The sequence below is a fragment of the Meles meles genome, chromosome 6 (genome assembly GCF_922984935.1).
Source record: "Meles meles chromosome 6, mMelMel3.1 paternal haplotype, whole genome shotgun sequence".
In the NCBI taxonomy this organism is placed as follows: Eukaryota; Metazoa; Chordata; class Mammalia; order Carnivora; family Mustelidae; genus Meles; species Meles meles.
Window position 1 is genome coordinate 119,307,575 of NC_060071.1, and position 23,740 is coordinate 119,331,314.

Here is a 23,740-nt window from a genome sequence, read left to right on the forward strand (position 1 = left end):
TCTGTCTTTCTCTAGGATTTGTCTTTCTCTATCTGACTGATATCACTTAATATAATACACTCTAAGTCCATGTACATTGTTGCAAATGGCAAGATCTCATTCTTTTTTATGGCTAATATTCCATACATATATATATGTGTGTGTGTGTGTATGTATACACGTGTATACACTCATGTATGTGTACACACACACCCCCACACACCACATCTTCTTAATCCATTCATCTATTGATGCACACTTGGGTTGCTTCCATAGCTTGGCTACCATAAATAATGCTGCAAAAAACACAGGGGTGAATGTATCTTTTCAAATTAGTATTTTCATTTTCTTTGGACAAATACCCAGTAGTGGAATTACTGCATCATATGGTAGTTCTATTTTTAATTTTTCCAGGCGCCTCCATACAGTCTCCACAGTGATCGCTATGTTATGTATATTTTATCACAATTTTTCAAAAACACTTCTAATGCAGAACAAAAAATTAGGAGCTTCCCAGAGATCTTTTTCTAAGTGTAAGCATCCTGAACATCCCTGCTATCAACTGACATCTTTGAACAGGAAGCCATCACCACCCAGCCATGAGTTAGTGCTAGGATCATAAGCAATCCCCATCTATGTGGCAGTTTCAAACTACTTGATCTCAGATAGGACACTGAGCCAGACTGATTTTAATTAGGACTTATAAAAGCATTGTCTAACATTGTCTAACAGCAACAAGTCAGCAACCCTGACAGCTCATTTATTTACAAAGATTAACAAAAGTATACTGCTTTAAGCTGAAGTCAGCACTATTTCCTGCCTTTTGGTGTCATCCCCTTATTTCCTAGAAAAAGAAAGGCCTATAGTTTTGTTTTCTTCTTCTTCTTTTTTTAAGAAGAGGCATGGAGGGGAGGGGCAAAGGTGGAGAGAGAGAGAATCTTAATCAGGTTGCAAGCCCAACACAAAGCCTAATGTGGGGGCTCGATCTCACAACACTGAGATTGTGACTTGAGCTGAAATCAAGAGTTGAACACTTAACTGAGTGAGCCATCCAGGCCACCAGGGCCTACAGTTTTCTACAGAAAACTTCTGACTTAAAAATGACACTGAACAATTCCAAAAACTGTTAAGTTCAACTTACACACAACTTCATGCCTTATGTAAATACTTTATAATAATTAAAAAATCAATTCACCGGGGCACCTGGGTGGCTCAGTGGGTTAGAGCCTCTGCCTTCGGCTCAGGTCATGATCCCAGGGTCCTGGGATCGAGCCCCACATCGGGCTCTCTGCTCCACAGGGAGCCTGCTTCCTCCTCTCTCTCTGCCTGCCTCTCTGCCTAGTTGTGATTTCTCTCTGTCAAATAAATAAAATATTTAAAAAAAAAAAAATCAATTCACCAGTCTTCAAAATACTTGTAAGAAAGTGAGAAGGGAGGCCGAGAAAGGCATGTTTAAAGATAAAGAAAATGTTATCCACAGGGGCTAGGTGATTTAGCTCAGGGCACAGTGGAAAAAGAAATGGGTCCAATTTCCTCACCTGGTAGCTCTCTATTATTGTCTGAATGTTTGTGTTCCCCACCAAATATACATTTTGGAATCCTAATGCCCAATGTGATGGTATTAGGAGGTGGGGCCTTTGGGAGGTGATCAGAGAATAGGGTAGAGCCTTCATGAACAGAATTAGCAATCTTAACAAGAGACCCAGTAAGGGCACCTGGGTTTCTTGGTCGGTTAAGCCTCTGCCTTTGACTCAGGTCATGATCCTAGGGTCCTGGGATCGAGCCCCGCATTGGGCTCTTTGCTCAGCAGGGAGCCTGCTTCCCTTCCTCTCTCTCTCTGCCTGCCTCTCTGCCTACTTGTGATCTGTCAAATAAATAAATAAATAAGTAAATAGATAAATAAATCTTAAAAAAAAAAGTCTCATAATAAAGCAATCTTTAAATAAATAAATAAATAAATAAATAAGACACCCAACAGAGGTCCCAGGTGCCTTCCACTATGTGAGGATACAGAGAGAAGTTCACGTTCTGCAACCCTGAAGACAGCCTTCACCAGAACCCAGCCACGCTGGTACCCTCATCTTGGACTTTCAGCTTCCAGAACTGTGAGAAAGAAACTGTAATTTATAAGACACCCAGTCTGCGCTATTTTGTTACAGCAGCCATAACAGACAACCTCTGAAGCTCATTTAATTTAAGATTCTGTGCTTCCTCTGTGAGGGAATGGTGGAAATCTGATTAGAACTACAAGTCTCTAAGCTGCTGGGTCATGGTTACTCGACAAATCACTTCATAAATACGCTCGAGACAAGGAAACCCAAAGACTAATCAATTAAAGACTTCAATTAAAAAGTTTCCTTAGACACACTTAAAAACAATTTGAGTTTAAAAATGGGCAAAGGACTTGAAAAGACATTTCTCCAAAGAAAAAAATATGCAATGGTCATATACAAAATGGCCAATAAACACATGAAAAGATGCTCAACATCACTAATAATTAGGGAAATACATATCAAAACCACAATAAGAATCTATCTTGCACTCATTAGGATGGCTCATATCAAAAAAACCCAACATGTAGTTCCTCAAAAAATTAAAAATAAAATTACCACATGATCCAGCAATTGAAAAGAGGATCTATAAGAGATATTTGCACACCCATGTTCATAGCAGCATTAATACACTAGCCAAGAGGTAGGAGCAATCCAAGTGTCTATCAACAGATGAATGTGGTATATACATACAACGGAACATTATACAGCTTTAAAAACGGAATTCTCACTTGTGCTACAACATGGATGAATCTTGAACATGCTAAGTAAAATAAGCCCAATCACAAAAGACAAATACTGTACGATTCCACTTATGAGGTACCTAGAGTAGTCACATTCATAGAGACAGAAAGTAGAATGGTAATTTTCCAGGATGGGGATGGAAGGGAGGAATGGGGAGATGCTGTTTAACGGGCATGGAGTTTCAGTATAGGAAGATGAAAACTTCTGGAGATGGATGGTGGAAACGGTTACATTATGATGTGAATATACTTAATACTATTAAAGTATATACTTTTAAATTTTATTTTCTATTTTTAAAAAAAAAATTTTAAAGATTTTATTTATTTATTTGACAGACAGAGATCACAAGTAAGGAGAGAGGCAGAGAGAGAGGGGGAAGCAGGCTCCCTGCTGAGCAGAGGGCCCGATGCAGGGCTCGATCCCAGGACCCTGAGATCATGACCTGAGCCAAAGGCAGAGGCGTAACCCACTGAGCCACCCAGATGCCCCTAAAGTATACACTTTTTTAAAGTTTCTTTAAAACAAGAAAAAAAAAAAAAGAAAAAGTGAATCCTTGTTTCCCTGACTTTAGGGATTTAGGATTCACTCCCTGAAGTTTCTGATACTTTCCTTACAGGAAGTTAGGAAGCTGGAATTCAGGAACCCAAGGGCTTTCCTCTCAAAGCTGTTTACAAAACCACCTACAAGTTAGGGGGAAAGATTGACTGATTACATAATAACCAGGCACTTATGTGCCAGGTATTCTGGGACTTATGAAGACATGTAAGGTAATACCTGGATTCCAAGGAGCTTATGGTAGAAAATATACATGTGTGTATTCATGGACACAACTACCATGCCAGGAAGTAGAGATCACTAGGTGCCATTATGACAAATAAGATGCGTGGTGAATCATAAGCGGCAAACCAAGACAGATTTGAGCATGGGGCTGACCTTGGGTAAAGACGTAAAAACGGTGAAAGGAAGGGGGCAAAGGGAAAGCAATGGGTGCTGTTTCAGGAGAAACAGGAAGCAAGGCATAGCTCAGTCCTCGATATCCAGCTCAGACCCCTCAGGCCTTGCTGTTTCAAATGCTCTACCTCATTGCCAACTGCCAGTATCGAAATCAAAGCCTAGGAGACGGCAGGCTGCTCTGGTGAATGAACATTTCTTCGAAGCTGCACTCAACCGATGACTGGCGGAAGTGGGCATATCAATATTCCAGCTTTCTCGTTCCTGTGGGGAGTAACTCTGAAGTGCGTGCTCAACACTCTCTCCTCTCAGGATCAAGCTCCAACTGCCCACAGCTGTTGCTGGCTCACTAAGTCATCCTTCCTTTCCCTAGCGGACTCCCCCACTGCTCTAGCATTTCTTGCGTTTCCAAATTAACCATGCGCATCTGAAACCTGAACCCAAAATAAGACACATGGGGAGAGGGAGCCTAAAAGAACTATCTGCCCGTTATTTGTATACATAGTATGTACTTTACTTATTACTCAACATCTCATTTCATGCTCTGTGTTTAAAAGGGGCTACAAAACTTCATACAGAATTCCTGCTACTCTGTCCCCATCCCCAGAACTTTCTCAAACTAGACAAACAGAAAATAAATATTTTTAAAAAGTGGGGGGCCTGGGTGGCTTAGTGGGTTAAGGCCTCTGCCTTCGGCTGAGGTCATGATCCCAGAGTCTTGGGATTGAACCCCACATCGGGCTCTCTGCTCAGCAGGGAGCCTGCTTCCCCTCCTCTCTCTCTGCCTACCTCTCTGCCTACTTGTGACCTCTGTCTATCAAATAAATACATAAAAATCTTTAAAAAAAAAAAAGTGGGGGATGAAAGTGAGACAGGCTGGGCTTATCACAGATTTAGTATTTCATAGTGAAGGATCAGTGCTTTCCTATTTGCTCAGCTATTCAGCAGGGAAAGTCATGAAAAGGTAAAAGGGGACTCCCAGACAGAATGCTGACTCAGAAGACTGCCTTAGAAGGAAGAAAACTCCCACAGAGTAAAAGCCTCTGAGATTTAATATGACTGCTCCTAAAATATGTAGAAAATGCATACAATGTACAGGCTTCACCTTAGAAGTAAGGGCAATTCCTGACCCTCTCTTCCTCTTGGAACCATCACAAGGGAACAGCTTGGGATGATTTCCAAGGCGGGGGTCTTGACCCACTGCCGTCTAGTCAGACCGTTTAAGTGTTCACACACTGAAATCACAAAACTGCCCTGGAATTCATTTATGGCATTTCATGGTTGTCTGCTGGGCCCCTTCCAGCATTAAAAGTTGGCTGCCTGGGATACTGCTGACTGTGAGAGACTAAAATAAAAATGAGTTCATTCTTTATTCATTAAACAAATATTTATCCAATGTCTACTATGTGTTGGGCACTGTGCCAAGGAAAGAAATACAGAATTGATGAAAAAAAAAAAAGATGCTATCCCTGCCCTCATGAAGCTTCTTATATTTTACTGGGTGGGGAGAGAAAAAATTACATGCACATGTAATGTGAGAGAACAGTGGGTAGAGGAAAAAAAGTTAAGAATATATGTGCGTGTCTGATGGCGGTAAGTGTTATAAAGAAAAATTGAACAGGATATTAGGACATATATAGGGTGCTGGGGGTTGGCTATTCTGTTTTACATAGACTGATCACATAAGGCCTCGCTGACAACAAGGAATTTTGAGCAGAGCTCACATGAGGAACAAGTTGTATGAATATCTGGGAAAAGAGTCCTCCAGAGAGGGCACAGGGTTCTGGGCTAATTTAAAATATAAGATAGCCAAAAGAATTCCTTTGTCTTTTTTTTTTTTTTTTTAAGCTTTGCAAAAACACAGATTATTTCAAGCAGGCTGACTGCAGAGATATCTTTAACATCATCAGAGCAGCTGGAAATGGTCCCTCTTCTAACGGTGTACTGGAAGGGGCCATCTCCTCACAGGGTCAGGCTGGAGCCTACGACTGAGGCCCTGCTAACAGACAGTGCTCAAGAAGACAACTGGGGCACTGCTAGTCTTGATCCGCCTTCTCGCAGTTAAGTACTTGCTGTGGGATACAAGGAAAAATGAGCAAGAGAACAAAGACCACATAGTGCCAACACCAATCACCACCAAAAGAAATCACTACCCAAACTGCATAATTATATCCAAATTTAGTAACATGGTAATTACTTGAATTAACCAGAAAACTGAACTTCACTGAAGATACAGGTTTCTTTCTCTCTCTTTCCCTTTTCATGTTGATATCTAATTTCAAATAGTCTCTGCATATTTTTACCCAGGGAATCTGGTGTTGAATCTGAGGCTGACCTGGAGTAAAGTCTTCTGGCGTAGATAACAGAATGGTTCAGCAGCAGATAACCCTTTAAAAATAGGTAAGCTACAGAAATATAACAGAAAAAATGCTTGTTCCAAATTCCCACACTTAATATTTTTACTCCCTTTTATGATGGAGGACTTCACAAGCAAAATTCACATTTAAAACACTACCAAGGGGCACCTGGGTGGCTCAGTTGGTTAATCGACTGCCTTCAGCCCAGGTCATGATCTTGGAGTCCGGGGATAGAGTCCCAAATCGGGCTCCCTGCTCGGCAGGGAGTCTGCTTCTCCCGCTTACCTCTCCTCTCATGCTTTCTCTCTCTCTCTCAAATAAATAAATAAAATCTTTAAAAAAAAAAAGGGGGGGGGGGCGCCTGGGTTAAAGCCTCTGCCTTCAGCTCAGGTCATGGTCTCAGGGTCCTGGGATCGGGCCCCACATCGGGCTCTCTGCACAGCGGGGAGCCTGCTTCCCCTTCTCTCTCTGCCTGCCTCTCTGCCTACTTATGATCTCTCTCTGTCAAAATAAATAAATAAAATTAAAACAAAACATAACAAAACACTACCATGAAAAAACTTAAAGATTGCTGTTCCGTTTTAGAAAAGCAAAAACTAAACAAGGTGATATTATATTTATCACCAAGTAGGACATGAATGTAAAGAATCACCTTCTCTTAGGTCTTTTCTTTGACTTTATTCTAAACAGTGTGGGAGGTAAATGACAAATTAAAAACTCACTTCATACAAATTTTTTATTTTATATCCAAAGTTGAACAGGGCAGGGCTCCAAAGAAGGAGAAAAATATTTTGTAGTCCAGTATCTAGGCAATTAAAGCCCCATTTCCCAAAATGCTCTAGATTACGGGGGGAGACTAGTTCAGATCAGAGAGTGGGAGACATACTTAATTTTAGTTGGACTCTGTGGGTAAAATGGGTGACACCAATGCAAACACAAGCATTAAGTTGTATGGATCCTTGTCATCCACAATCCTCCCCAGCTAGCTGGCCACAAAGGTTAAAGGCTGACCACACTCTGACCCACCTCGCTGTTCATTCATTCTACAGTCCCAAGAAGACAGTCTGTTTATTCACCTCGATGCAGCTCAGTCGCTTCTGAGTTAACACGAGGCCAGGGCATTTTATCTAATCCTTTTATCTAATCCACTATCGGTATGGAATATTAACTTGGTCAAGCAGAGGGACACAACAGCTGTTCTTCTCAATAGATTTTAAGAAGGAACCACTACCATCAGCATGAAGAAAAGATGACGGCATTAGCACTCTGTCGCTGTCTCATTTGCCCACATATCCTTGTCAATCCATTAACCTTTATAGAAAACAGCCATTCACCCAACACTTCTGACTCTCTGGTAGGCCGCTGTAATATCCAGTGTCCCCTCCAGGAACTCCTGCCCCTTTCATCTCTTAGCATTCTCCAATCACACAAGTTCTGAGAAAGACCTCTGTCTATTTGCAAAGGCATTTTGTTAGCTGAATACCCAGGGAAGTCCAAGCCTCTAAAAACAGAGACCACCTTTACAGTCACCCAAGTCACAAAAAATTTTTAATAACTTGAAGGGTCAAAGAGGGATCTAAGCATAGCCTGGCCTGCCACAGCAAAACTGCCTACTAAATAGAAGCTTCTTAGAAGAAAATGGGAAAAAAAACAAAACAAAACAAACAAAAAAACCCCAAATGTATTAGCCATCGTCTAGCAAAGAACTTATTTTTCTTTCCCTAACACCTTTATTTAAAGGTGTTACAGATAACCTTACTAACAATATTCTAAGGCCTCACTGGGTTTAGAAACATAGAAGCAAAAACTGCCCCCTTCTTCCCTCCCAAAATCCACATTAAAAAGAGGAAAATGTTCTAGACAGCAGGAGGGATAGGCCATCACCTGATATGCTCCAAGAATAACCCGTTAATATCTTAACAGGCCTTTTGCTAACAGAGAAATATCTTTCTGCTCCATTTCTAAGTGTATGTATGTGTGTTTGCACAGCATGTGATATTCCCAAACATCTGTTCATAAAGAAGGGAACATATCAATCAGTTTCTATTCATTGAGTACTGATCAACTTACACAGTTTTCTCCAAGGCTCCTTCCATAGTAATTGATTAATTAGTCTCTAATAAATGGCATGCCTGCCTGATTAACTGTATTGACTAGGATAGAAAAACCAGATGGCTATTCTAGCCTAGATTAGTAACAGCAGAGAGACTGCTATTTAAATCTTACTTCTGACCTTTTGTCAGAAAGGGAAAAAAATGTGATTGAACAATTTCGTGATGTGCTCTTTCAAAGACTATTTCCAGAAAAAAGTTTGCAACTGGATATAATATTCATATCATTTACACCCAGGACCTGCCACAAATGCCATCTAAAGCAATCAGTGCAATTTTGCTTTGGAAATTCCCAAAGCCGTTAAGTTTATTTTATCTTATTCGTGGTAGGAGAAACAGAATTCCCTTGGCTCCCAACAAAATAATAAAAATATGCATACCCATAAGACTACCACTATTTTTTGCTCAGGTAAAGTTATATGACTCTTGCATCCACTTGCCATTTCAATTCCATTAGGTTCCTGGAATTCTTTGGTTTATTAAAATAACCAAGTAGGAAAATTCTATTAATAAAGAAATGTTCCATAAAGACAGCCAATAGTAGTCAAATAACCAGTAGGGAAGAAGTGTAAAAATGCTCTAAGTCTCCAATAGCTGTTTGTAACAAAGTAGGCTGCATTACTTAAATATGAATTTTTATTTGGCAAAACTCTTTTGGAAAGCTGGGCAAGAGGAAGGGCAATCAACCCAATGGCCTTCGGCACCGATCTCTCCTCTGTGGGCCTCAGTTGCTGGATGTGGGGCCTGGGCAGTGGAGAGACAGCATCACTCATTTCAGTCTGCATAGGAGTATTTATACTCGTTGTTCAAGCCAGGGTCTCCAACCACTCAGAGGAAGAAATGTTACTTTCCTTTTTCTCCAAAGTCTGAAGACACCCGAAAGAGAGGCAAATCTCTATGGGAGATAGGGCAGGTAGAGCAGGAAAGGTAATATTCTGTTCCCTTCATGAGTATCTACCAGAAATTTCCTAGTAGAGTCCAGCCTCCGAGCTAGAACTATACATTGAGGGAGAACTATCATGTTGTATCACCAGATCCTATCAATTCTTTTTGTTCCTAAGAAGAAATCAAGCTTACCTGTGTCCCTTCTCCACTAAACACTTATAAACCAGACCATATTGAACAGGCTGCTATACTCCAGAACCTCTGAAGCTTTCAAAGCTCTAAAACTGCATCAGTAAATGAACTAAAGGATCTAATCCATGGATAAACTCTTAATTCAGGATGGCTAATACCCGAAACTGCCAGGTTTCCAGAATTTCATGAACTCTTTAATTTTATACGCAAAATGATGTGCATATGTACATTTTCCTGAATAAGTGTTCATAGCTTTTAGATTTTCGAAAAGGTTCAGGATTCAAAAAGAGTTATACATGGCTGATATTATTTTCATGCTACCTTCTCTCTACAAAAGCCTGTAAAGTAATTCACCTAAATAATATATACAACAAGGAATTCCTCTTAGCCCATGGAAGGTGCTATCAACACTTCCTCTGTAGAACCCAGGTAGCAGCTCGTCTATGAGGAAGAGAAGACAGCATGATCGCAAGCAAGAGACTGAGTCCAGTCCTCCTCCTGTGACCGATGACATCTGCTGTTCCAAACACTCTAGGCCTCAGCTTTGCATTGGGGTGAAATCTGTCACTGGGAGGATTCAACATGAAATGAAAAGTGCCTTAGAAGCTAAAGGGCTAAAAATATGCAATATAGAAAAGGAAGATGAGGAGAAGAAAACAATAGTCTCAAGTCACAAAGCAAGTCAAAGGACAGACCCCAAGAGGGTGCCTTTATTTCGGATAAAGGAGAACATATGGCATGCCACACCCCCAGCGAGCTTAATCAGGGCTACATGGAGTTAGAGAAAGAATCAAGTTAAACTTTATGTGCCTCACTGGCCTGGAGCACACTCACTGGTGAATGCCTGCACCTCTGCTATACCCATATAATGTCAACATAGAAAGGCTGAGTGATGATGTAATGTCTGAGGCCAGGCCACGTACTCAAGGCCATTTTGTTGCACTCACAGGGAACAAGTCAGCTCTTCTCTCCAGGGGATGAGTTATGATGATTTCATTCTCATGATTTTGGGGGCCCTGCCATCTATCAAGTTTAAAAGAAGGTCCTGGGTAAGTGATTCCAGTGCTCAGAAACTCCAATGTTCGCCCTTTCGAGAAAATGTTATCATACTTTCCCTTTCCTTCCCCATCCCATTTTCAGCAAGAGGTAGGAATTGTTAAGGCCAGGCTTTAGGTTAAAAGCAAAAGAAGGTTTAAAAATTACCACAGCAGGGTGCCTGGATGGCTCAGTGGGTTAAGTCTCTGCCTTCAGCTCAAGTCATGATCCCAGGGTTCTGGGATCAAGCCCCGCATCAGGCTCCCTGCTCAGCGGGGAGCCTGCTTCCCCCTCTCTCTCTGCCTGCCTCTCTGCCTACTTGTGATCTCTGTCTGTCAAATAAATAAATAAAATCTTAAAAAAAAAATTACCACAGCAAGGACACCTGGGTGGGTCAGTGGGTTAAGAGCCTGCCTTCAGCTCGGGTCATGATCCCAAGGTCCTGGGATCGAGCCCTACATTGGGCTCCCTGCTCAGCGGGGAGTCTGTTTCTCCCTCTCCCTCTGCCACTCCCCCTGCTTATGCATTCACTATTTATTGCATTCCCTCTGACAAATAAAATCTAAAAAAATTTTTAAAATAACCACACTGTCCATTTCCAGACTACATATATACCTATTAGCCTGAAAGACTGACTTCCCAGAAGCCTGAGCTCTGCTAGACTTTCACAATCTAGGGCAAGAACCATTTAAGGAATTGTGAAGGAAAGGGAACAAAAGCTGAGTGCTGCCTTACAAGTGTGTGTGCCAGAAGAGCTAGCAGGTGGAAAACTGGCCTTCTTTTTAACCCTGTTAAGAGACTGGCTCACTGGGGCGCCTGGGTGGCTCAGTGGATTAAGAGACTGGCTCACTGAGTATGCAGAGGGGAGTGTGAAGCTTGGGAGACAGAATGTACCCAGTCAGGCTTTAGGGAGAAAAGAAAAAACAAAAAATCCAAGTACGATGGTGATAGCAAGGAGGAGAGCCCTTGCATTTAGGCAGCCTCCAAAGGAAGGAGTGCTATTTTCCTCAAAGATTTCTTTTCTTTTTTTTAAGATTTTATTTATTTCAGAGAAAGAGAGCACAAGCCGGGGAGACAGGCAGAGGGAAAGGGAGAAGCAGACTCCCCGCTGAGCAGGGAGCCCAATGTGGAGCTCGATCCCAGGACCCCAGATCATGACCTGAGCAGAAGACAGACACTTAACTGAGCCACCAAGGTGCCCCAACTGCAAGATTCCTCACCATACTTTAAGACTAGAAGATGGGCTAGTTTAAAAAAAAAAAAGTTCAAGGCCGTATTTGGGTTAATTGTTTCTGTTGATGTTCAGCCAATCTGATGTCACTTATACCATCTTATCTGATGACAGAAGTTATAAACTTGAATAATTAAAAAGATTGTATGAGGGCGCCTGGGTGGCTCAGTGGGTTGGGCCGCTGCCTTCGGCTCGGGTCATGATCTCAGGGTCCTGGGATCCAGTCCTGCATCGGGCTCTCTGCTCAGCGGGGAGCATGCTTCCCTCTCTCTCTCTCTGCCTGCCTCTCTGCCTACTTGTGATCTCTGTCTGTCAAATAAATAGATAAATAAATCAAAAAAAAAAAAAAAGATTGTATCAGAAATAAACAAACAATGTATTTTTGGCCAAGAGCTGGGAAGACAGATTGTATATAGGGCTTTCAGTGAAAATCATGATGCCCCTGGCTGTCCTAGTCAGAACATGCAACTCCTGATATCAGGGTCAGGAGTTCGAACCCCACATTGGGTATAGAGATTACTTTAAATAAAGTTTAAAAAAAAAAAAACAAGAAAAAAATTTGAAAGAGGTTGTTATCGGGCAGTCGTGAGCTTTTGTTTGTTTGTTTTTAAGATTTTATTTATTTGAGAGAGAGAGACAGAGCATAAGAAGGGGGGAGAGGCAGAGAGAGAGGGGAAGAAGACTCCCCACAGAGGAGGGAGTGGCAGTCATGTGTGTACCACAGCCTCTGGCACACAGTAGATGCTCAGTAAGTATCTGCTTTCTTATTTTAAAAGATGGGAGGAGAGAGAGGCAGGAAGTAAGGATCCAGTAGGAGACAGGAAAAGGGGACTTGTCTCCACTCACCTATGAATTAGGGACAGACCAAGAAACTAAACATGAGAGAAAAATATCCTGCTGGAGGCCAGAAGTTTCAAACTGGTGGCTCCTAATGTATAACAGGTATGATGTACAGATTAATTTATCCATACAGTAAGGTTTTAATTTGTTGTGATATTTTAAAAATCAGGAGATTTTTACACTAAAATCTTGATCTCCGGCTTCCCTTGAAAAGGCCCAGAGACCCTCATGGCAACAATGGGCTAAAGCTGAGTCAAAGCTTCATTTAGATGGGAGTCATTTATATTTAGATGGGGTGGGATCTCTATATTGGCCACAATCACCACCACCTCCACAGATGACTTCTAACCCAATTCACTCATTTTTGCTGCTTGCCTTGCTTCTGCTGGCATCAAGGTGTAGAGTGAAAAGGGCTGTAATGTGACTCTTGATCTCAGGGTTATTGAGTTTGAGTGTCCCCCCACACCCCGTTGGGTATAGAGACTACTTAAAAATAAAATCTTATTTATTTTATTTTATTTTTTATTTTAAAGATTTTATTCTATCTGAGAGAGAGAGAGCATGAGAGGAGAGAGGTCAGCGGGAGAAGCAAACTCCCTGCCGAGCGGGGAGCCTGATGTGGGACTCAATCCCAGGACTCCAGGATCATGACCTGAGCGAAAGGCAGTTGCCCAACCAACTGAGCCACCCAGACATCCCTAAAAATAAAATCTTAAAAAGAAAGGGGCTCTACTGAGATCTCAAAAATCTGGGTTCTAGTCCTGGCTCAGCTACAAACATGTATTTTGTCTTGACTTATGTCCCCAACATCTCTGAGACTCAGTTCTCTTTTTCATCTATAAAAGGAGGGTTATACAAAATGATCTCTAAAAGCTCTATAATTAGAATTCATCTACAATGGTAGCACTGAGCACAGGCGAGACACAAAGTAGGCTCAGCCTATTTCATACTCTATTCCCTGAGTCCAATTTCTTGAAATGTTAACTTCATTTTGAGACTGAAGAAATACCTAGTGACCTAGGTTAGTTTAAAAGGAAGTACAGGCTCTCTGGCATAGTATCTGAGTCCATTTGTGTGGAAGGACCAATCCTCACTGTAATTAAAAGCCAGAAGACTGTCTTAGATAGACAGATCACTTAAGAGTCTTTCTAGACCATGTTCATTCCTATTATGGAAATTCTCAGATTCCTCTCTGGGATGGTTACCCAGCCTATGACTAAATGAAGAGTTCCAGAGCACAGAGCCTCCAGCTGTGGGCGTTCAAAAACAAGAGCAAATATAAAGACCAATATAAGGAAAGAGTAGGCATTGGAATTTGAAAGCAGCAGAAAAAAATCCTGTCTGGACTAGTCAGAGAATATAATGTCAGTCCTGCAGATCATACTGTAACCGTGGCAGCTGCTGCTTTAGCTCTGAGTGTGGAAAGTCAGAGCCTATAAATCACCTCTGAGAGACATGTTCTAGCAATGAGAGAGTAAGTTTGGCCTCCCGCACAACACTTAGAAAGTATAAGCTCAGGAGATTAGCCTCACTGAAAATCTATTAATTCATCCTCATAAAGCCCCTGAAAGTTGAGCAGGAAAAAATGGTACTTATCAATTCTGATTTATAGTCAGAGAAGCCTTAGGCCTAACAAACTAAAAACTACACATTGACCAAAGTATTCAAGATTTGCTTCAACAAATATTTATTGTGCTTTCACTGTGTGCCAGGTATTAGAGACAAGGCAATGATGAATTAGCCACACTTCATTTCGTAGTCCCCAAAGAGTGAACAAAATAGCCTAACATAAATCTCTGTACTTCCTATTCCCTAGGTTATACACTTCTGATCATCTCTATGGGGACTATGAACAGACTTGAAAGACTCTACCTCTGAAATGGGTCCAAAGGTAGATTCAATGACTTTGCATCCTCCTTCACAGAAAACCACATATCCCAACGAAAAAACAATCTAGTTTGTTAGAGAGGATACAGTACCCATAGACTTTTTCCATAGGATAAAAAAATCACACATAAGGAGTGCCTGGCTGCTTCAGTTGGAAGACCATATGACTCTTGATCTCAAGGTCATGAGTTTAAGCCTCACATTGGGTGTAGAAATTATTCTTTTTAAAAACACACATAATAAATTGGTCAAATCTGAAGAGAAAAAAAATCAAAAATTATTCAATGTTTTTATCATTATGTATAACCTTAAAGGCAAAAACAACTACATCTTGCCAATGTATGTAACCAGGACAATCACGAATACTTAACTCTGGTTCTGCCTGTGGAAATACCTGTCCCAGTGTATTTGGGCAAAATGGTTATTATTATTATTATTATTATTATTATTTTTAAAGATTTTATTTATTTATTTGACAGACAGAGATTTCAAGCAGGCAGAGAGGCAGGCAGAGAGAGAGGAGGAAGCAGGCTCCCCACGGAGCAGAGAGCCTGATGCGGGGCTCGATCCCAGGACCCTGAGATCATGACCTGAGCCGAAGGCAGCGGCTTAATCCACTGAGCCACCCAGGTGCCCCCAAAATGGTTATTATAATGTAGGTCAGAGTTTCTCCATCAGGGGCAATTTTCCCCCAGGGGACATTTGGCAAAGTCTAGAGACATTTCTGGTTGTCTGGGGAATGACTAGGAAGATATCACTGGCATCTAGTGGGGACAGGCCAGGGGTGCTACTAACTATTCTGAAGTACACAAGAGAAGCCCACAAAACAAATAATTATTCAACCAAAAAGTTGGTATTGCAGAGGTTAAGAAAGCATGGTCGGGGTATTCTACATATTGGCTAGAGTAATAACTGGCTAGACCCATATTGGCTGGGTCTTTTAAGGGCTCCACACAGGTTCTGGCTGCTAATATAGGAACTGAAAGAAAATTAACATCTATTCTCCTTTGTATCTTTCATCTTTCCCTCAGCCCCTATGTTTCTAGTAATAAAACCTAATAAACCATTACATTTAGTGTCTGCTTTTTATTGGTCATTGAAATAAGAATCACAAGAGAGTGACAGAAGATGGAAAATAAACTTAAAAGCAAGAAAGGCAACAAGGAAGAAAGGAAGGGAGAAAGGGAGGGAGAGGCTTGGTTGTCATTTCCACATCTAAGTGAAACGAAATCAACCCATCTAAAGAGTGGATAATGATCTGTTATGTTGTGAGTCTGATCTTGTCTAGAAACAATGCTTATTCCCACCCCAGGAACACACAGCCTGTAAAAACCAAGTCATTCAGGCATTTTAACTTCTTCGAGGAGACATCGCTTATATGACTGAGGCCACCTAGTGGTTTCCAGTGTGGATCACAGCTAAGCAGACCCTAGGCCCCTTGACTTCAACATAGTTCTGAATTTAGATACATATTCTCTATTTACAAAAGGGACGTCCCTAGTCTAGACAACTTAAAAGACATTTTTCAGTTTCTCTAACATTTAACTCAATTCAACTTTGCCCCTACTGCATATACTAGTCTTTAAACTCTAATGTTGGGGAGCATGTAGCAATTCCAGTCTGGGAACCAAAACCCAAGGTTCTGCTTTCAAAGAGCAGGGTCTTCACAGGTTCCCCCAAAACTGTTTCTTTTATGTCCCTTGCCCGCAAATAAATCTAAAGAAGCAAGCAGAGCATATGAGAATTATATGTTAAAGATGATGATGAGCCCAAAGAAAACACCAAGCATTAGCATGAGATTAAGGTCTCTCTCTTTCCAATCTAGATGTGAAATAGCATGAGATTTGTTTTGCTTGAGAAGGGGAAAAAAAAAAAAAAAAACCCCAATGTGTTTATCTGATCAATGCTTCTTTATACTTGTCTTTACTCAGCTTGATTACTGAGACCAGTCTAACTGGTCCACACACTGACACCCACTTCAGAACATCTATGGCCAAGACAGGTGCACGAATGCCAAGCATGTTTTTAAACTGCCAGTTCTAAGTCAACATCAGTATTTCAATTCCCAGTGAGACTCTTGAAAAGGCTGGAAATGCAGCTTGGGTTCTCCTTCCCAGTTGTGACGCTGGCAGTAAAAAGTAAGAGTCAGCATCTGGCTTTCTCTCAAACAAAGCCGCTCAGCCCATCTCATCCATGAAAAAGATGCTATCCCAAGGGGCCATTCAGGATATATGTGTCTTGGATGGTACTTAGGGTGTTTCATTCATCATTGTGTTTTACTGATACACACACACACATACACAGTCTCTCTTTTTTCAGCAGGCTAATTTTCCAGGGACTCCCTCCTTCCTTTTGAAATGACACATTCTTAGAACCTTAAAGTCTGTTCCCAAACCTGGCAAAGCTTGGTTGCTCAGAACTATAATGTGGCCAGCCTTGGTTCATGGTGTGTGCCTCGTATTACTCAGAGGCAGTTCTGATAAAGAAACTCATTATTATGCTAAAATGTCCAGAGACACCGTATGCCTCAATAGTTCCTGACATGATGCTAAAGAGAAACAGACCAGCACAGAAGGAGCAATCTGAGAGGAAAGCAAGAATGTCGGATGCAGGAGACAGAGGGCACCTACCTGATCGCGATCCCCTGCAAAGCAGCAACTTTTCATGGTGCAAGAGTTGAAGTAACCCTGATTGTCAAACTGGAACACAGGCAGGCGGGAGTGGATGTCATAGAGCACAGGGGGCAGGCGACGCCTCAGGGCCAGGAGCTGGGTGCCGTTGCTGTTGAATCGCACACTCATGGCACTCTGGAGGGATAGATTGCCACCATAGCGCAGGAGAGAACTGGAAGGCAGGAAGCAGAGGGATTGGGCATGAGGCAGGATGGACAAGAGTCTACAATATGACCACATTTACTTCTTCCCAAAATGTGTCCAAAATCTCTTCCCAGGTTTGTACATCTGGAAGTATTTCTATGCAGTAGGCTAGACAATAACAATGGGATAAGAATGGCTCCTTGATTTCATTAGCGCAAGTTATTTAACCTATCAGTTCCTCTTTTCAATCTCCAAAAGGTGAATTACCAGTTAATTTAAAGGAAATAAAGAACAAAAGCATCATAAAAGAAGAGACATATTAAAATGATTAGTTACTTCATTTTCCTGAGCTAACTACATAATCAAGCAGATACTCACCAAGTCCCTGCAAGATAAGTTGTGTCCACTCTAACTGGCTAATCATGGATGACATTTAAGGGACATATTTATCCTTGTGTTAGAGATACAAAGCACATCAGCAAGAAAAACAGATACTTAACTGTTTATTTTGGATATATTTCCTAAAGATTTTATTTATTTATTTGAAAGAGAGAGAATGAGAGAGAGAGCCTGAGAAGAGGGAGGGTCAAGTCCCCTGATGCGGGACTTGATCCTGGGACTCCAGGATCATGACCTGAGCTGAAGGCAGTTGCTTAAACAACTGAGCCACCCAGGTGCCCCTGGATATTTTTTTTAACAATGATCATTTTATTACTGGGGTGCCTGGGTGGCTCAGTCTGTTAAGTATCTGACTTCAGCTCAAGTCATGATCCTGGGGTCCTGGGGTGGAGCCCTTGTCAGGCTCCTTGCTCGGTGGTATGTCTGCTTGTCCCTCTCCCCCCACCCCTGTGCTCCCGTGTACACCCTCTCTTATGAATAAAAAAACTTCTAAAAAATAATTTTATTACTTAAGCATTTATTTTTGAATTTTTAATCTGTTCACAAAAACTTTATGTTCTATATGGCATAACTAAAGAGTAAATGTTAAACAAAAAATTTCAATTTAAATGCAGGGTAAGTACTGTAACAATTAGAGAAGCACGATGACTTGTTTTCCTGTAGAATTCCCAACAAGTCTATATGTACTTTGGCTAATATATTTATCTAGCTTCACTAGGCAGACTGATACACTCTGGTTTGCCTACTATTCTTCTGGAGTCTCATAATATTCCTAACATTAAAACAAACTCACACAGTATGGTTCCAAATAATTTCTTTTGATGACTCAGAAGATACTTTCAGTTTTACAGTGAACCAGACTGGCCATAAACATTAACAATTATACAATACTAAATAGCAAAGGGTGTGTATCTGTGTGTTTATCTTCCAGTAATTAGCACCCTTGATTAACCAGACTCTATTTCATTATAAAGGGATGAACTACTCACTGACCATATCATAACCAACTTCTTTTGTACTCTGTGGTCAATTCTTGGGGCGCTGAATTACTGGCAGGAAAGTGAGGTTAAGTATATACACCAGGAGTGATGGAGAAATTTATGTGACATCCAAACTACGAACTACGAACTCATTTTGCCGCACACAGACATTGTTGTCCTGGAAAGAAGAGAGTCCTAGTAGTTTTAGGAAAAAAACAGCTTATAAATTCTAGGGAATCAAAGAACTGGAAACGGCCTTGAGAGACCTAAATTAGAGCCTGGCAGATTTATCTGAACATTTTTAAGGAAGAAGTTTTAATAGCATTCTACCAAGTGAAAACTTAAAGAGCTATAAACTACCAGAAGAGATTTAATATTGAATGAAGACAACACATTTTCTTTTTTTGCTGTGAGCGTGAAGGGTAAAATCAAGGGGACAGGAAAAGAGATATCCTATAGGAATATTCCCATAGGAATTCCCATATTCCCATAGGAAAAGGAGCCCCTGGAACCACGTGCAAAGGCACTGGCAACCTGGCCTAGTCATCAAACCATCTACACCTACACGACCGTGGGTCAGCCCTGTGTCTTTCAGAGAAGTCTTCTCACCAGAGGGAGGCAAGCTCTGGTACTGCAGCTCCATGCGGAAACGAGGCTTGGGGCAAAACAGGCTTTAATCCTTGTAGGATTGAAAAGAATGGAAAGAGAAAAAAGACTTGAAACAGACCCTAGTACTCCCAACATCAAGAAGAAGGCTAGTAGCCCTGCAGGCCCCAAGTAATAATCTCTGCAGAGAAATGTTCTCATAATGGTCCTCAACAGAGTCCACACTCACTCACATAGAGAGAATGAATGACGGGGCTGTTAGAGTACAGGCATTTCCTTCACAGGGTGCCCTAGCTGCCACAGGCATGTGGTGTTATGTAAACACTGAGCTCAAAAACAATGAGAGGCTTTCAATCCCACAGCAGCACAGAGTGTACAAATAAACCACCATCTGTAGGACTGAAGAGGAGCTGGGGGTGGAAACAAGACTCCACGGCAAGAAACTTGGCCAGCCCCACACCAGCAACAGCAGCAGGGGTTTGCATCGGCTCAGGAAAGCTGACAGGAAAGCTGGGGCCTCTGGCAAACACCCTTTGCATCGGTTAACAGGAATTTCCTCTGCTGATTCTAGTCAGACCTGTTGAAGTCTGACCAGGACAGGCATCGGGCCCATCCCACCCCCACCAGAGCTCCTTGACCGATTTTGCATTCTAGCCACCCTACAGAGGTCTGTTTGTGGGCTCTAGGAGAGTCACTAACTTCTCTCGCCTGTGCTTCTGGGCAGAGAACTCCTTTCTCTCACACAGAGGGAAGGGTGTAGAACTCGCTCCTAGAGCGTCTGGGGGGGCTGTCTAAAAAGCATCAGCTGCTAAAACGGAATACTTCGTGTTTGGGCACAAAATTCAACTCCTTCTAGAGGGCAAAATGATACCTGAAATCCAGACAGAGAATGATGTTAACCATGATTTCTCAGCAGGGGCTCTACAGCTGGCTCTTCCTGGTGAGAATGGTAAGGATGACCTAGTTCATTAGGAAGAAAAAGCTTAGAAGCAGTCTGCCCTCACAGTCAAGATATAAAGATTATGTCAAAGATCTGCAGTTTAAGGTTCCAAGAGCAAAGTACCTGAGAAGTCATCTGGGACTCTTTAAAAATGTGGATTCTCTGGATCCACCCCCAGATATTCTAATTCAATCTGGGAAGTGGGCCCAGGAATCTGAATTTAACAACGCCAATTAACTCCGATGCATGTGACTTTCAAACCACTTTGAGAAACATGGTTTCATTTTTGGCATTTTGGGGGAAAGGAAGCAGGAAGAGAAGAGAGAATGCGGTCAGGAGGAAAACAAGGTGGAGAGAAGGTAGATTACCAGAGGTTCAAAAAAACCCAACTATACAATATGGCACTTTTTACAGCCCCATGTCCATTAGCAGAAAGGACTCTAATTCCTTTTGAAAATCAGAGTTCCTCTCTACCAAGAATGCCTGAAATGTCTTTTTCCTGTCATCAATACATTCCCCAATGGAGAAGTCTCTCATTTCCGCTTGGAGAACTGAGGGAAGACTGCCTCAATCTTTACTTGCTTTCTCAACTCTTGATCTTGATAAGGGACAGGGCACTATCCCCGCTCTTCAGAAAAATGGCCACCATTATGCACCCAGACAAGACGAGCAGTATCTTGAAAGGACAAGCAACAGATTAAAATGTGTTCAACTCAAAATATCCTTATTTAGAAAAAGAAAAGCAAAAAATCTATTCTCAACCCATCTTCAACCAATGATTTGTCATAAAATGCAACAAGAATGGGGTAGGAGGTAATCCAAGGGTCAGCATGTAAAAGATCCAGGACGAAAAGCAAGAGAACCACAGAACAACAGGAAAATATTTCTCACTAGTGTGGTCTCCTGAATTTTTCCCTTTTTTGCTGCCTCCCACCCCCAGTATTCAAATGGACTTTTTTATTGCTCTTACGGAGTAAAAAGTACATTTTTAAAAGTACTTGGCCAAGGATAAGGCCTTGGAATAGAAGAGAAACAGGCTAAGGCTGTTTCCAAGGAAAGTAACTGGGACAAAGATACGTTGTGATCATGTTCAACACAAGACAGGGCACTGCTAACTTTTCCAAGATTAGATTCTATGGACCTAGATTTCCATAAAACCATGACTAAGTAATTCATCTGCCGGTACCAACATGATTTACCAATGCCCACCAGCATGAAATTCCTTACAGTTTCCAAGTGAAAGCTTCAATAACACCCATGAAATGCACTGTTATTCCAAATCACAGACATCAGACCTGGTATTGTACAACCAGAGTGGCAAAACCAAGATCCTATATAGGTGGGGGAAATCCCTTCCTCCCCTCCAGTTTCTGCTTTAGGATGGGATAACCTATAAGGAGTAAAGGACATTTTGTACTTGCAGAACCCATAGAATATGACAAATCCTAGACAACACTAGAATTAGAAAGCAAACAAGTTCAGGGAGTCACAGCCCACACCAATCTTATTTAAGTATGCTCAGGGTCATAATAATCCCTTAGCCATTTCTTTTATGTGAACTGGCAGGAAAACCTGGGGTTTTTCTTTTGTTTTTTCTAACACAATCCTCAATTCCAAGATTGAGACTTCTCTAGAGGAAGCTGGAACTATTAGATAACTAGTATGAGAAAGGTAACGCTGTGATCTGTGTCTAAACAAACTCACTTTCCCCAGAAGATGATTTGTTGTCAAACCTCTCTGGCTTGAAATATAGATACAGGTTCAGCATACCTGGTAAGATTTCCTTCCCTTCTTGAACATCCAGAAATTTAAGTTTGACTGAAGCTGGCAGAAGGGCCTCGTAAATTTCTGATAAAGAGATCTTTGGATTGGGGCGCCTGGGTGGCTCAATGGTTTAAGCCGCTGCCTTTGGCTCATGTCATGATCTCAGGGTCTTGGGATCGAGTCCCGTATCGGGCTCTCTGCTCGGCAGGTCTGCTTCCCTCTCACTCTCTCTATCTGCCTCTCTGCCTACTTGTGATCTCTCTCTGTCAAATAAATAAATAAAATCTTAAAAAAAAAAAAAGAAAGATCGATCTTTGGATAGGGGCGCCTGGCTGGCTCAGTCAATAGAGCATGCAACTCTTGATCTCATGGTTGTGGGTTTGAGCCCCATGGTGTAGGTACAGAGATTACTTAAAAATAAAATCTTTTAGGGACATCTGGGTGGCTCAGTTGGTTAAGCGGCTGCCTTCGGCTCAGGTCATGATCCCAGCGTCCTGGGATCGAGTCCCACATGGGGCTCCTTGCTCGGCGAGGAGCCTGCTTTGCCCTCTGACTCTGCCTGCTACTCTGTCTGCCTGTGCTCACTCTCTCTCACTCTCTCTCGCTCACTCTCTGACTAATAAATAAATAAAATCTTTAAAAAAATAAAATAAAATAAATCTTTTAAAAAAGAGAGACACTTCTTTAAATGATCAAATGACATTATCTAGTCCCTCCACGAAGCAAACGTGGATGGCAGGCTTGCAGTGTTTCTAATCACACCATCTTCCAGAACAGGGACATACCCAAAGTTGACGTGATCTGGAACCTAAATTTTTGCATTTGGCCCAGAGATCCCCAAAACCACACAGAACCAAACAAGATCGCAAAATAAAGTAAGAGGCACTGCCATAACCAAAAGATTTGTTCCAGAACACTCATGAATTTCCCACAGAACAAAGAACTCAACATTTAGTCATCTCAGTTCATCAGATGGCCTGGCTTACTCAGAATCCTCCTTCATCCCAAGCTACAGAAAACAGAGAGGGATTTCGTAAGCAGCCATTTAATCTTCACTTACAACTAACTACTCCTGGTCCTACCTTCTGACAGATTTTCACATTAGCATCAGCCCCGACCTCCCAGTACATAAAACTGGAAAGGGAGAGTTTAATGAACAGTGGGTGGCAAGAGGCAGGAAAAAGCCAGGGAAGAGGGAGACTGGGACGGCAGCTCCTATAGCAACGGTGACAGTGCTGCAGGAGCGGGTGGGAATACATGCAGGTAAACAGTCAGTCCCTGATGGCAGGAGGGGAAACTGGGGTAGGTACATGACTGTTAGGGTACAAGACCACAAAGCTGGAGGAATGTTAAAGAAGAAAGACGCCAAGTCTGGAAAAATTCCTAAGCAGAAGAGGGTCTGAAAACAAAATCACAATTTCTTACCTTCTAGGAAGAACTCCTACACAACAGTTGAAAAGGAGAGATGCGAGGGATGCAAAAGAAAGGGAGGGAAGGCCAGGCCAAACTGGTGACTGACGGGAGAAGAAACAGGAAGCCAGCCTGTTTCTCATAGGAGCTGCTCACTGAGAACGTATCCAAACACCAAAGTCCCTTCTAGTTGGCAATCATAGAACTGTCTTAGAATAATGGCTTTGAAACTTTTTTCTCGCAATCTTTTGTAAAGTACATTTTATACCGCATCAGTACACCCACATCTTTTAGCATAACTTCATTAAACAATACTTACCACCTACTACAATGCTATGCACTGATTTTCTTTTTTTTTTTTTTTTTTTTTTCAAGATTTTATTTATTTATTTGACAGAGAGAGAGATCACAAGTGAGCAGAGAGGCAGGCAGAAAGAGAGGAGGAAGCAGGCTCCCTGCGGAGCAGAGAGCCCGATGCGGGGCTCGATCCCAGGACCCTGAGATCATGACCTGAGCCGAAGGCAGCGGCTTAATCCACTGAGCCACCCAGGCGCCCCTGCAC

The 23,740-nt window shown here is 41.8% G+C and overlaps 1 protein-coding gene across 2 annotated transcripts in view; it reads right to left on the reverse strand.

The window, feature by feature from the left end:
* The window catches only part of DCAF5 (DDB1 and CUL4 associated factor 5), a 103,376-nt gene that overhangs the window by 30,981 nt on the left and 48,655 nt on the right, over positions 1-23,740 (reverse strand). For both annotated transcript variants that reach the window (XM_046008783.1, XM_046008782.1), the window contains exon 6: positions 16,894-17,107. In XM_046008783.1, coding sequence (XP_045864739.1) covers positions 16,894-17,107 — 214 coding nt within the window. The remainder of the gene's footprint in view (positions 1-16,893; positions 17,108-23,740) is intronic.